The following is a 12,928-nucleotide window of genomic DNA, read 5'->3' on the forward strand; positions in this document are numbered from 1 at the left end:
ATCTTATGAAACATGGTTTTTTGGGCAATAAAGACTCCTTTTCTTCTTCTCTTTTATCTTTTGATTGTGCTACCTATCGTCTTGGTAAAAGTAAAACTTTACATTTTCCTGTGCATGGTAGTCATGCTTCTAACTGTTTGAGATTGTGCATATTAATGTTTGGGGTGTGAGTCTTGTTATTTCTCATGGTCAGTATCATTATTTTGTGACGTTTATCGATGATTATAATCGATTCACCTGGATATATTTTCTCCATTCTAAAGCTAATGTGTTTTCTATCTTTCAAAAATTTGTTGTGCTTGTCAAGACACAGTTCAGTACTTGTATCAAAACTTTACGCTCCGACTCAGGGGGGAATACATGTCTTATTCTTTCAAAACTTTTCTTCAGCAAAAGGGGATCATTTCCCAACTTTCTTGTCCTTATACTCCTCAACAAAATGGAGTCGCTAAGCATAAAAATCGTCATCTTTTAGATGTTGTCCGTACTTTGTTCATTGATTATTCTGTACCATCTAAGTTCTGGGTAGAAGCTCTATCTACTGCTGTCTATTTGATCAATCGTTTGCCTACTACCACTCTAGATTTTGATTCACCTTATTTTCACTTATTTGGCATATCTCCTAAGTATCAATCCATTCATACTTCTGGGTGTGTTTATTTTGTTCATCTGCCACATGTTGAGCGTCACAAACTTGCTACACAGTCTATCACATGTGTCTTTATGGGATATAGACCTACTCATAAAGGATTTGTTTGTTATGATGCTCATGCAAACAAATTTTGAATCTCACGAAATGTGATTTTCTTTGAGAATCAATATTTCGTTCAGTCTCAGATTATTTCTGGTTTTCCTATTACTCTTCTTCCTGCTTTTGATGATGTGTCTTCTTCTATTGAGTGATTTAAACCAGGTTTGGCATACCATCGATATCCTTCCCCTGCTTCAATGCCCCTTCTAGATACTGGTCTGTCATCTGATTCTACGGCTCCTATACCCCGGGGCTCCACCCGGGATATACATCCACCAAATAGGTATGGTTTTCTTCATACTTTGCTTATTGCCACTCTTGACACTATTACTGTTTCTCACTCATATACCCAGGTAGCCACCCAAGCATGTAGGCAACAGGCCATGCAAGAAGCAATCAAAACTCTTCAAAAAAATCATACTTGAGATCTTGTGACTTGTCCATCTGGTGTCAAACCTATTGGTTGTAAATGGGTGTACTCAGTCAAGTTTTGGTCTGATGGGTCACTAGACAGATATAAGGTCCGTCTCGTGGTTCTTAGGAATCGAGAAGAGTATGGTATTGATTATGAAGAGACCTTTGCACTTGTTGCCAAAATGACTACTGTGCGAACTATTTTGGCACTTGTTGCATCACAGAGATGGTCTCTTCGGCAGATGGATGTGAAGAATGCTTTTCTGCATGGGGACTTGAAGGAAGAAATCTATATGTCTCCACCTCCTGACATGTTTGCTACACCTTCCTCAGAGGTTTGTCGGCTATGCCGATCCTTGTATGGACTAAAACAGGCTCCGCGTGCATGGTTTGATAAATTTCGTTCTACCCTGCTTGCTTTTCATTTTACTCAGAGTCAGTTTGATTCATCTCTCTTTCTGCGTAAGACGTCTGTAGGAATTGTATTACTTATGGTATATGTTGATGACATTGTGATTACTAGCTCTGATAATGAGTTAATTGAGCAATTACAACAGCATCTCCATGCCTCTTTTCACATGAAAGATCTTGGTCCTCTACAATACTTTCTTGGTCTTGAGGTATAGCTTACTCCGACTAGTACGTTGTTACACCAGCACAAATACACACAGGAAGTGATTTCACTAGCTGGTCTCCAATCGGGTAACTCTGTTCTTACTCCCTTGGAAGTCAATCTTAAGTTTCGTCAGGAGGAAGGCGAGCTCTTATCAGATCCATACTTATATCAACAGCTTGTTGGGAGTTTGAACTACGTGAAGATTACTCGTCCTGACATTTCTTTTGTTGTGCAGCAAGTTAGTCAATTTATGCAGGCTCCATGACATCTTCATTTAGCTGCTATCTGTCGTATTATCCGATATTTGAATGGCACCTCTTCATGCGGGTTGTTCTTTCGTAAAGAATCTCCCTTACAGTTAGTGGGGTATAGTGATGCTGATTGGGCCGGCTGTGCGGATACTCATCACTCTGTTACTGGCTAGTTTATGTTCTTAGGCAATGCACTCATTTCTTGGAAGAGTAAGAAGCAAGATAGAGTTTCCAAGTCCTCTACTGAGTCAGAGTATCATGCTATGTCTTCAGCATGCTCAGAGATCACTTGGCTTCGTGGGTTATTAGGAGAACTTGGTTTTCCTCAATTACATTCCACTCCTCTTCATGCTGATAATACCAGTGCTATTCAAATTGCTATTAATCATGTATTCTATGAACGTACAAAACATATTGAAGTCGATTGTCATTCCATCCGTGAATCATTTGACAAACATGTGATTACTCTTCCTCACATTTCCACCAAACGTCAAACTGCCGACATATTTACGAAAACCCTTTCTTGGCACGGACATCAATTCTTGGTTGACAAATTGATGCTAGTAGATCAACAAGCATCAATTTGAGGGGGGTGTTACGAGAGAATTACAGAGAGGATTTTATGGGATTAGTTTTGTAACATTAGGCTGGAAGACACAGTTGTAAATTAGGTAAAATTAGATATCAATTGATGTAAATAGTTGACATACGTACCTTCCTACGTGAGCATCCTATGTAAATATATTTTCTATATAAATGAAAGAAATCGGAGAGAAAAGAGAGGTTGAGAGACCAACATTAACATAAGATACCTTAGTAAAGGGGAGGGTTGAACCACTACCATTCCATTCCTCAAACCAAAAATTAATAAATCTATCTCTAATCTACCAATAATTACCAGTAAGAATCAAAGGAGGTGATCTAATAATTGATTTCTAGAGAGAAAATCACCCTTGATCTATGTCTCGTTTGGTTACAAGGTAAGATAAAAGTTGAAAGTTAAATAAACTATTGTTAGAATATAATTTTTTTAATATTATTTTTGTTTTAAGATTTGAAAATGTTGAATTGTTTATAATATTATGTAGATATTTGAAAAAAGTTGTAATGATTATATGAGATAAGTCTCATCTCATCTACCAAACCAAACAAGGTTAGTTGTGAAAAATCACTTTCTGATTTTATATATTTATGCTTCATGAATAAAGCCCATAAAGAGTTAGGGAGGTTTGAGAAGTGAGATGAGATAAGAATTTTGTAAATAATAGAAAGATAGTTTGTGAATAGTTTGAGTTAAGTATTTTTTGGGTTTTGAGAAATGATAGAGAAAAAGTTGAATAAAAAATATTATAAAGTTAAAATTTTGTTATAATAGAGTTTTATAATATTATTTTTGTTTGGGGATTTGAAAATTTTGGAATTGTTTTTTATTTTTTATTTGAAAGTTTGAAATGTTGTAATGATTAATTTGAAAAAGTTGTAATGATTAGTTGAAAATATTTTTTTGAATTATGTTTAGAAAAAAAATGACATGAGATGAAATGAGATCAGATGATAATCAAAATTCTCATATGGGGCCCCAAACCTACCTAGAATGAAGAATCTGCCATGCCCATTTGCAATGTAGTGCTTGAAGAAGATCATTTAAGTTTCTCAACCCCAATCCTCCCAAGACCAACAAATCTAATCCCAAAAAATCCATTTCCTTTTACCATGCCCTTCATAGTCACCCCAAGAAAAGGATTAAAACATTTGTTGCATATCCTGTCCAACCCTCTTGGGAGGTTTTTTTTATTTTTTTGAAATTAACCTTCCTCATTCATTCATATATCTGTTTGATCACTACAATGTTTGTCAATCTGTAAACTATTTAAAACTAAGATTGGAGCTTCTTCTATCCACATCTTCTCCCTTCAGAAAGTAAAGCAGCCTTTGCTAGCTTGTAGGCTACTGCATTAGTGTCTCTATGTGAGTATTGAACATTCCATCCATTTCAGCCTTTGAGAATCATCTTTAGCTCTTCAATAATACTACCAGCATAAGACAAATCTTCAACTGGATCATTCAATGTGTTTATAGTAACATGTGCATTGCCTTCAAATATTACTTTGTCAAAGTTGAGGTCCCTACAAAAATCCATTGCTTTTCTCAAAGCATAACATTCTGCTATAGCTAGTATTGCAACATTCTGTCTCTGATCATGATAAGCTGTCATAACCTCTCCCTTCTCATTTCTAATTATCACTCCTACTCCCATCTTCCTTGCTCTGCCATCCAAAGGAGCATCCCATCTCTACTCACTCCTACTCCTAGTAAGCCTCTGGGGAGTATTAACACGGGAGGATGTGAATTGGCATGGAGGATAAAACATTTTTTAGCAACACATGTCTACCTCTAGCTCTTAGCATTTTTCCTTTCCACCCAGCTACCTTATTTTTCACCTTTGTTTGTAAAGGTTCAAGCATAGCCACATAAAGCATTTTGTAATGCATAGGAACATCCAAATACATCATTGGAAAAAATCCCTCCCTGAATCAACTCATGGCAGAAATAATAGCTCTCCTTTATCTAGACAGCTTGGGATGAACCAAAAACTTACTTTTATGAGGGTTTATTAATTGGTCAGATCCTCTCTCGTAAGTTGATAAGAAATCAAGGAGGTTCCTCAACCTTCTCTTAGTCCCATATGTGAAAGTTAGAATGTCATCCGCAAATAGCAGATGAGTGACAAGTAAGCATCCTTTGAGATCTTTGTAGGGCAAAGTTTTTCCATCATTCAACAAATTCGAAAGTCATATGTTTCCTCACATAAATAAAAAGTAGACGAGATGGTGGATCTCCTTGACATGGCCATCTACTTGAACTAAGAAACCCTATAGAGTTCTAAGCTCAGTTTGGATTGGGAAACGCTCTCAACTTATTTCATTTCATCTTAACATTACAAATTTCAAAAATTTTCACATAAAATATAATAAACAATTCAACTTTTTCAATTCTCAAAATAATAATAATATTAAAAAATAATCTTCTAATAATATTTTTTTCAACTTTCAACTTTCATCTTAACTCAAACCTAAATGAAACTGAGAATTTTGGTTCCAAGAAATACTGTTGTACAAGAGTAATCCAATTCTCTGAGAAGCCAAAAGCTTGAAGCCCGAGATAAGTATTTCCAGTTCACCCTATCAAATAATTTAGCCATATATATCTTTAGAAGCATATTTCCTCCCACAAGACTTCTTTAAAATACTTGAGGTCAATTCATGTGCTAAAGCAACGTTTTCAGTGATATGTCTCCCACTAACAAAGACGTTGATGGAGATGAGTTTAGGCAATAAAGCTGAAAGTCAGTTGGCAATAATTTTCAAAAAGATTTTGTAAGAGACTTGACATAAGCTTGTAGGTAGAGCTGAGAATCGGCCGATTCGGACGAGATAAACCTACTGGACAAGACCGACCTAGGGCTAGGTCTGGTCGATCTCGATCCAGATTTTATAAGACTAAGTGTTTTTTGTCTGGTCCCGATCTAAGGGTTTTTCACCCCGAACCGGACAAGACTAGACCAAATGAAAATTTAAAAAAAAATAATAATTTATTATTTATATATATTATTTATATAATAGTTGTATATAATTAATTATATATTTATATATGGTATTAAAAAAATACTTATACTCTAATATAGACTGTAGTTATATTTATACTAATATAGTTATACTAAATCACTATAACTAATACTAATATATAGCTATACTAATAGTCTACTATTATATAATTTATATAGTTATACTAACTACTATAATTAATACTATGTATAGCTATACAATATACTTATCATTATAATTAATATAATTTAATTATCACTGTACTTATATTTAATTAATATAATTATCACTATAATATAATTTATATATTTATACTAATCACTATAATTAATACTTATATAATTATACTAAATAACTTATTCACCATAACTAATATTACTAATATATAGCTATATTAATAGTCTAATACTATTATAATTTATATAGATATGTTAATCATAATAAGTTAATAACTAAATCACTATAAGTATAACTATATATATTTAGTATGAATGTATTATTATACTTTTTAATGTGTAACTATAATATATAGTAGTAGTATATATTAATATATTAACATATTATGAGAGTTATATTATAAATTATAATATAGAAATTATAATTTACTAAATCACTATAACAGTATAACTAATACTAATATATAGCTATAATAATAGTTTACTATTAATACTAATATATAGTTATACTAATCTATATATTTAATACTAATGTATAGCTATATAGTATACTTATACAGTTGTACTAATACTAATAGTCTATTATATAGTCTAAGACTCTCATTCTAATATAGGCTATATAGTTATAACTAATAATAATATTTAGATTAATACTAATAATGTAGAATATAGTTATACTAACTGACTAATTCAAATTTGAACATAACTAATATTACTAATATAGTATAGCTATACTAAATTACTTATAGTGTAATACTAATACTATTATATAGTTACCCTAATGATAAATTCATAATAATTAAATCATTATAAGTCTATAACTATATATATTTTGTATCAATGTATTATTATATTCTGTAATGTATAACTATTAACTATAATATATAGTACTAGTATATATTAATATATTAACATATATATTAGAAGAGTTATAGTATAAATTATAATATTATATATATATATATATAAATTTATAATAGTATTATTATAGTTAACTTAATATGTAATATATTAGTATTAAATCGCTATAACTACATAGAGTATTAGTAATAAGAGTATTACTATTATTTAATATAGTATTATTACATATAGTATTAATAAATGTGTGAGGTTTGAAGAGATATAGTAATGTAACTATATTACATATAGTATTACTATTATTACATATAGTTATTAATTATAGCATTAATACTAGTGTATTATTTGTTATAGTAAATAAGTTAATAACTATTATTAATTTACTATATACTAATAGACTCATAGTATTAGCATATTACTAATATATATTAAAAAATATATATATAATAGTATACTATATGTATATATATTAAATATATCACAATATAACTACATAAGTATTAAACAAAATACCCTTAGACAATAAAAAAATAAAAAAATAAAGGTCCAAGGTGAACCGAACAGACTGGACCGGCTCGGTCCTTAGGGAGTTTGGTCCGACATAAGGTAGGAAAATCCTGGATCGAATCGGTCCGGTCTGATCTACAAAACCTCCCGGGACTGGAGCAGACCGGACTAAAATTCCCCCTACTTATAGGCCTAAATGAGGAAAAATCTTTAGGATCATCAATCTTTGGAATAAGAGGGATAATAGATGCCTTCTAATCTAACAGCTTTGCCCCATTGAAACCCTCAGTAACAACTCCCGAAAGAACTTGGTGAATGATAAAGCAAGACATATAGAAAGCAGCTGAAAAGCCATCAGGTCTAGGAACCAATTCTATGGGAAGGAAAATACTACTTCCTTAGGTTCTTCTAGAGGTGTCCTAACCATCAACATTTTGTTATCTTCCGAAATAACTAGGCAGATATTGGCAAAGAAATCCTCAGAAGAATCAACCCCTTCATTAGTTAGCTGTTTTTCGAAAAAAATCAACAGCTACCAAGTGGATTAAAGTTTTCATCTAAGTTTGATTTTTACAAGGAAGAGAACTACAATATCTTCCTTATAACCAAGAAATGCTCTAAATTCTGCCTTCCAAGACACGTCTTCTTGTTGCAAAGTCTCCTTGTAATCATGTTGCAGCTCTCCCGAATTTGACTCAGCTGAGTGGGAAGGATTAGTTTCAAGAATGTATTCTGCTTCTTGAGTTATCTAAAATTAAAAGTAGATAAAGAGAACAGAAACATTGGCCAAAGTAACAACGACTATCTAGTATTAATTTCATTGTTTATATCATGAAAAGGCCTTGGCTGGAGTATTTGGTAAAGAAAAATGCTATTATGCTACCTGAGTTTGTCTCCTCATTTTGACCACTCATGTATTTAATTTTTTTTTTCTTTACTTAATGATTAAGGAAGAGACTTCTAGAATGAAAAATTTGTACTGGCATGGTCAAAGCTGCGGCACACTAGCACTGCCCTTTGGTAAATAATAAAGCATTGTAGCCTTCAAAGCTTGCACATCATAACTGAGATGTCCCTTATTAATCGTATTAGGAATTCAGAGAAGTCACACAAAGGAAGAAAGTTTCCTAACTCTTGAGTGACTTCCACAAGCGCCCTCTAAGTTGGTTTCAAATTTCTAGAAACTTGAAAGTTGAGATATTTAAATGTATTTCATTTAAGTTTTTTGCCAAGTGGAGGGGCAACGAACTCATAATGATTATGTTTGTATTCTGTCGGCCTACAGCTTGCTAGTTGGAAGTCCCACAGGTTTCTCTCTAGACCTGCTTTCCACTGCTCGTGAAAGCTGCCTTACTGCTTCTTTTGGCAGATGCCGAGGCTTGGTCAGCCAAAGACCTCCATCAACAGGAATAGTGGTTCCATTGACGTATTTACCTGCAAAAATTACATGGATAAATAAGTATGTAATACAGTGAAAAATAAAAGATACATGCGGATAGGGATCAAAATTAGTACAAAGGTAATAATAAATGGTAAGATTTTAGTACATAAGTAATATAACAGCACAGCATTGCTTTATGAGAAAGTGCTGGACACAGTTTGCTCTCCAGTGCACTGAGTTTTAGTTTATTTCCCATGTTTCTAGGAATTTTAAGACAACAACACAGATGTATATCGTACACGAGTTCCTTAACAGATTACCTAAGTCATGACTCAGCATTTTGCATGCAAAATATCATTTGCATGAGAACATGCTAACTAGGACAGTCTATTTTCTAAAAACGGGTTTGCTCAGCTTGTTTTTTATCATACACAATAGAAAATACTAAACAAAGCTGTTCAGATTAAGGATATAATTGGCAAAGTAAAAACATGATTAGTAATTGTCATAGGATCAGTAAATCAGAACAAAGAGGTGGGTAAAAGAATAAAATGGAGGATCGATAGATATGTAACAGTCGAAGAATACAACTAGACTGGAATTTGCATTCAGCAAAATCAATAGCCACTGAAACCAAAAATCTTGCAAAGCAGATGGACAGACTCCCACTCTCTCAGAATGAGGACGGGAATCTATGGGGATAATATTATTTTTTGATAGGTATCTATGGAGTCTATGGAGATAATATATAAAGTACACATATATGCACACATATACCAACATATATGAATAAGTTCATTAAAACAAAATGGAGATGTTATCTATAGATAACTGCACGACTGAACAAGGTTGCAAACCTGCATCTGAAACAAGGTAGAGAGCAGCCATAGCAATATCCCATTTCTCCCCTAGTTTATACAAAGGCATGTAGTCTCTAGCTTTGCTATTTATCTCCTCAGGTGCAAGTTTACTCATGCCAGGAGTATCAGCAATGGGGCCTGGTGCAATGCCATTGACTCTAATATCATAGTCAGTTCCCCACTCTAGTGCCAAGTTTCTTGTAGTGGCATCCACAGCTGCCTGTCAGAAAGGAAGCGGTAATACCATATATACATATGTTCATGCATACGTGCATACATACATATATAGGTGCATAATCCTTGTTACAATTATATTTCACGTCATAAATATTATCATAGTAAAAATCCTATACCTAGTGAAGGAGACACCGAACTAGAAATATGCACTGTAATAAACTCTTGCAAAGAAATTAATACTGGAGTCGGATATTGATAACATCTACAAAACAATGCAACGAACCTTGGCTGCAGATACATGGATTTGATACCAAGAAGCTGTGTAATGCAAAGTAGCACTAATGTTCAAAATTGTTCCACCACCAGATGAGCTCCTTCCCGGTCCACCTTTCTTGAGATACTTAAGTGCTTCATGGCACATTGTAAATGTACCAACAGAATCAATATCCATAACTGTAGGGGAATGGTTAAAACCAATCACGCATTTGTTCAAAACCACCAAAAGAGCACAAATTGATAAGCATGATTAATTACCATGTAAGAAACAAACTCAAGCTTTCCAACTACCAAATGATTAGAGAAAAGCCCCATATATGTTGTGACTCAAGATCATGATTTCTCTAATGAAATTGACTTATTCAATTAACATAATACATTTTTTCCATGCCACATATTATTTATCTTTGTTATGTTTCCTTGGTCTAAAAGAGCAAAGTCATAGTATGCTTATTCTCAAGATTTCAGTAACTAGCTAGAATTTAGGACACATCCACAAAATCCCGCCTTCATATGATTTCCCCTAATTGTTTATTTTCCTCCTTCATTACATTTCAGTTAACATCTTTGAAGTTCTTAAGAAGCCTCAATTTCAAGCCACATTGAGAAAATTTGAAAGCACAAAATGTTCCAAAAAGCGAAAAAAACAGACTTCCCAAATATATCCCATGAGGTTTTAAGCACTTGTAGGATAAGGTGAAATTAGCTCTAAATCATATCACATGATTTGTATAGGAGGAATTTTGATGACCATTCCTGTAAGAAAGCATAAAAAAGATACAACCATACACCGGCTATTATTATAAAGCTCAAGCTGCAACAGATAACCTGTTCGAAATCCATTAGGAGACAAATCCTCTGCTGACGCAAGGAAATTTCCAGCTGCAGCATTCACGAGAATGTCTAGCCTGCCAAAATGTTTGAAAGTTGAGTCCACAACTCTTTTTGCATCTTCCTGCTTGCGAACATCCCCCTCAAAGCCAACAGCCTCCAGGAAACAGAAAACTTTATAAGACTCTGGGGGATAATCAATCAAAATTTTCAAAAAAAAAAAATCACATAAAATGGCTGCCAATTAAAAAATTATGAGAAGTGCCACAGCCACAAAAAGATCCCACAAAGAAAACCCACAAACTAACATGACTTCATATGATGTGTTAAATCTATAATTTTACAATCTAACATACCACATAAAATAACGTCAATTTGTAGATTTGCTTTTGTAGCATCTTATGGTGGTTAAAGCATTTCTCAAAAATTATATCCACGACTTGAACATTGATTAAACACCTTCCAACCATAGGGTATCAACACATTAAGCCATCAAAATGAGTTTTTTTTCCCTGTCATAGAACAAGCAAGGTAATGCAGTTAGTGAATTCTTCAGTCTTCTTCTTCTTCTCTCTCTTTTTTTTTTTTTTTTTTTTTGTGGTTTTGGGGGGGGGGGGGGGGGGGGGGGGGGGGGGGGGGGGGGTGTGCGGCGCTTGTTTCTTCTTCATGTCATTACATAAAGTAGGCATACAACCAGATTTGCTTGTTGATTCTGATCTTTCCACTTTTCTCTGTTAAGTTAATTTTCAAATCTTTCACGTCATATAAAAAAAAAAGGTTCAGATCTTTCATGAGCACAACTACTAATATATAAATTTTTTAAAATTATAATAATAAAAAGATATACTGATAATTCAATCAGTATAATCCTAGTTTATTCAATCGGAACCGGGATTTACTCTATAGGGGTGGGTCCAAAGGGCCCTGCCTTGGAGAGATTCCCCGACATAAAAAAAAAAAAAATGTTTAATGCACTTGATAATCCTATAATTCCATGGCAGCAAACCAAATAAAGTAAGACCTAACCACATACATTTAAGGGGCCAATTGGATTGAGAAACCATCTCATCTCATCATTACAACTTTCTCAAATTCCCACACAAAATATAATAAACAATTCAACTTTTTCAAATCCCAAAACAATAATAATATTAAAAAATAATATTCTAACAATATTTTATTCAATTTCAACTTTCATCTAAAATCATCTCATCTCATCTCATTATCCAAACAACTCCTAAATTGTAGAGTAACAAGGATGATGATAGGATTGCAATTAAAGAATCATTTTATCTAGAGGGTTTTAGTGTCTCGGAAACTGTAAACAATAATGTTACCGCGCGCGTCCCTTCTTATATCTCTTTAAGATGATATTTTAACATTTCCGTGAAGGGATCCAAGCATTCATATCCGTAGTATAGAGGCGAATGTAGGCAGTACTATTAACTCGGAATTTAATTTTAGGATTCCGATTCAGCTCTGGCAATTTCCTAGTAGACCAAGCAACCCTGATCTGTGCAATTGGGCATGGGCACTTTCCTCATAGAAGAAGTACAGTACTGCATGCAGAAAGCTAAAACCAAAATCCACATGTGGCCCCAATGTATCAGAGAAACCAGAACCTCAGAAGAACAAATTAATCTAAACCCATATGGGCATACGCGTCAAAGGATTACAAACTCATTTTCTGTTTCGTTTCCGCTGAACAGAGCTATAGTTGAGAACCACACAAAAAATGAAACAAAAGGAGCCTAAATTCGTATGCAATAGTGGGTAAAAGTCACGACTACTCTTTGTTATTATTAGATCGGTTTTCTCAGCAAGCCATAACAAGCAATAAGTAGAGAAATAGAAATAAAAGAACGCAGATGCTGGGAGTGGAAGAATAGAAGCGGGAAATCACTAGAGAGAATGTTAAAAACGATAAGTGTACCGGAATTCCAAGAGAATGAAGAGCAGAGACAGCAGTGTCGAGGACTTGTTGTCGTCTACCCATGATGGCGATTGAAGCTCCATGCTTACCAAACTGTGTTGAAATCTCGAACCCAATACCGGAGCCACCACCGGTTAATAAAGCCACCTTTCCTTTCAGTAAATCGGCGTTGAACGGTGACTCCATCTCTCTCTCTGTCTCTCTTTGTTGTCACGCTCGTGTAATCGGTCATACAAGGCACAAATACAAAACAGGTGCAAACAAACCTCACATGCTCACTTTGGAGTTGTAG

At 33.9% G+C, this 12,928-nt stretch overlaps 1 protein-coding gene across 1 annotated transcript; it reads right to left on the minus strand.

Moving 5' to 3' along the window:
- Positions 1-8,229: 8,229 nt before the first annotated feature.
- On the minus strand, positions 8,230-12,907 carry LOC122281108 (peroxisomal 2,4-dienoyl-CoA reductase [(3E)-enoyl-CoA-producing]). The gene is made up of 5 exons (XM_043092375.1): positions 12,637-12,907; positions 10,701-10,860; positions 9,880-10,049; positions 9,417-9,639; positions 8,230-8,612 (listed from the first exon to the last, which is right to left on the minus strand). The coding sequence occupies exons 1-5, from the start codon at positions 12,820-12,822 to the stop codon at positions 8,458-8,460; spliced, it is 894 nt and encodes a 297-aa protein (XP_042948309.1). The 5' UTR covers positions 12,823-12,907; the 3' UTR covers positions 8,230-8,457.
- Positions 12,908-12,928: the final 21 nt, after the last annotated feature.

The sequence above is a fragment of the Carya illinoinensis genome, chromosome 11 (assembly GCF_018687715.1).
Source record: "Carya illinoinensis cultivar Pawnee chromosome 11, C.illinoinensisPawnee_v1, whole genome shotgun sequence".
NCBI lineage: Eukaryota > Viridiplantae > Streptophyta > Magnoliopsida > Fagales > Juglandaceae > Carya > Carya illinoinensis.

Excerpts from the sequence above, each read along its gene's own strand:
- LOC122281108 (XM_043092375.1), bottom strand. The coding sequence starts at position 12,822 with ATGGAGTCACCGTTCAACGCCGATTTACTGAAAGGAAAGGTGGCTTTA. Across the intron at positions 10,050-10,700 it reads TCCTAATGGATTTCGAACAG|TTATGGATATTGATTCTGTT; the intron begins GTTATCTGTTGC and ends ATTCCCCTACAG. Across the intron at positions 9,640-9,879 it reads TCCATGTATCTGCAGCCAAG|GCAGCTGTGGATGCCACTAC; the intron begins GTTCGTTGCATT and ends CCTTTCTGACAG.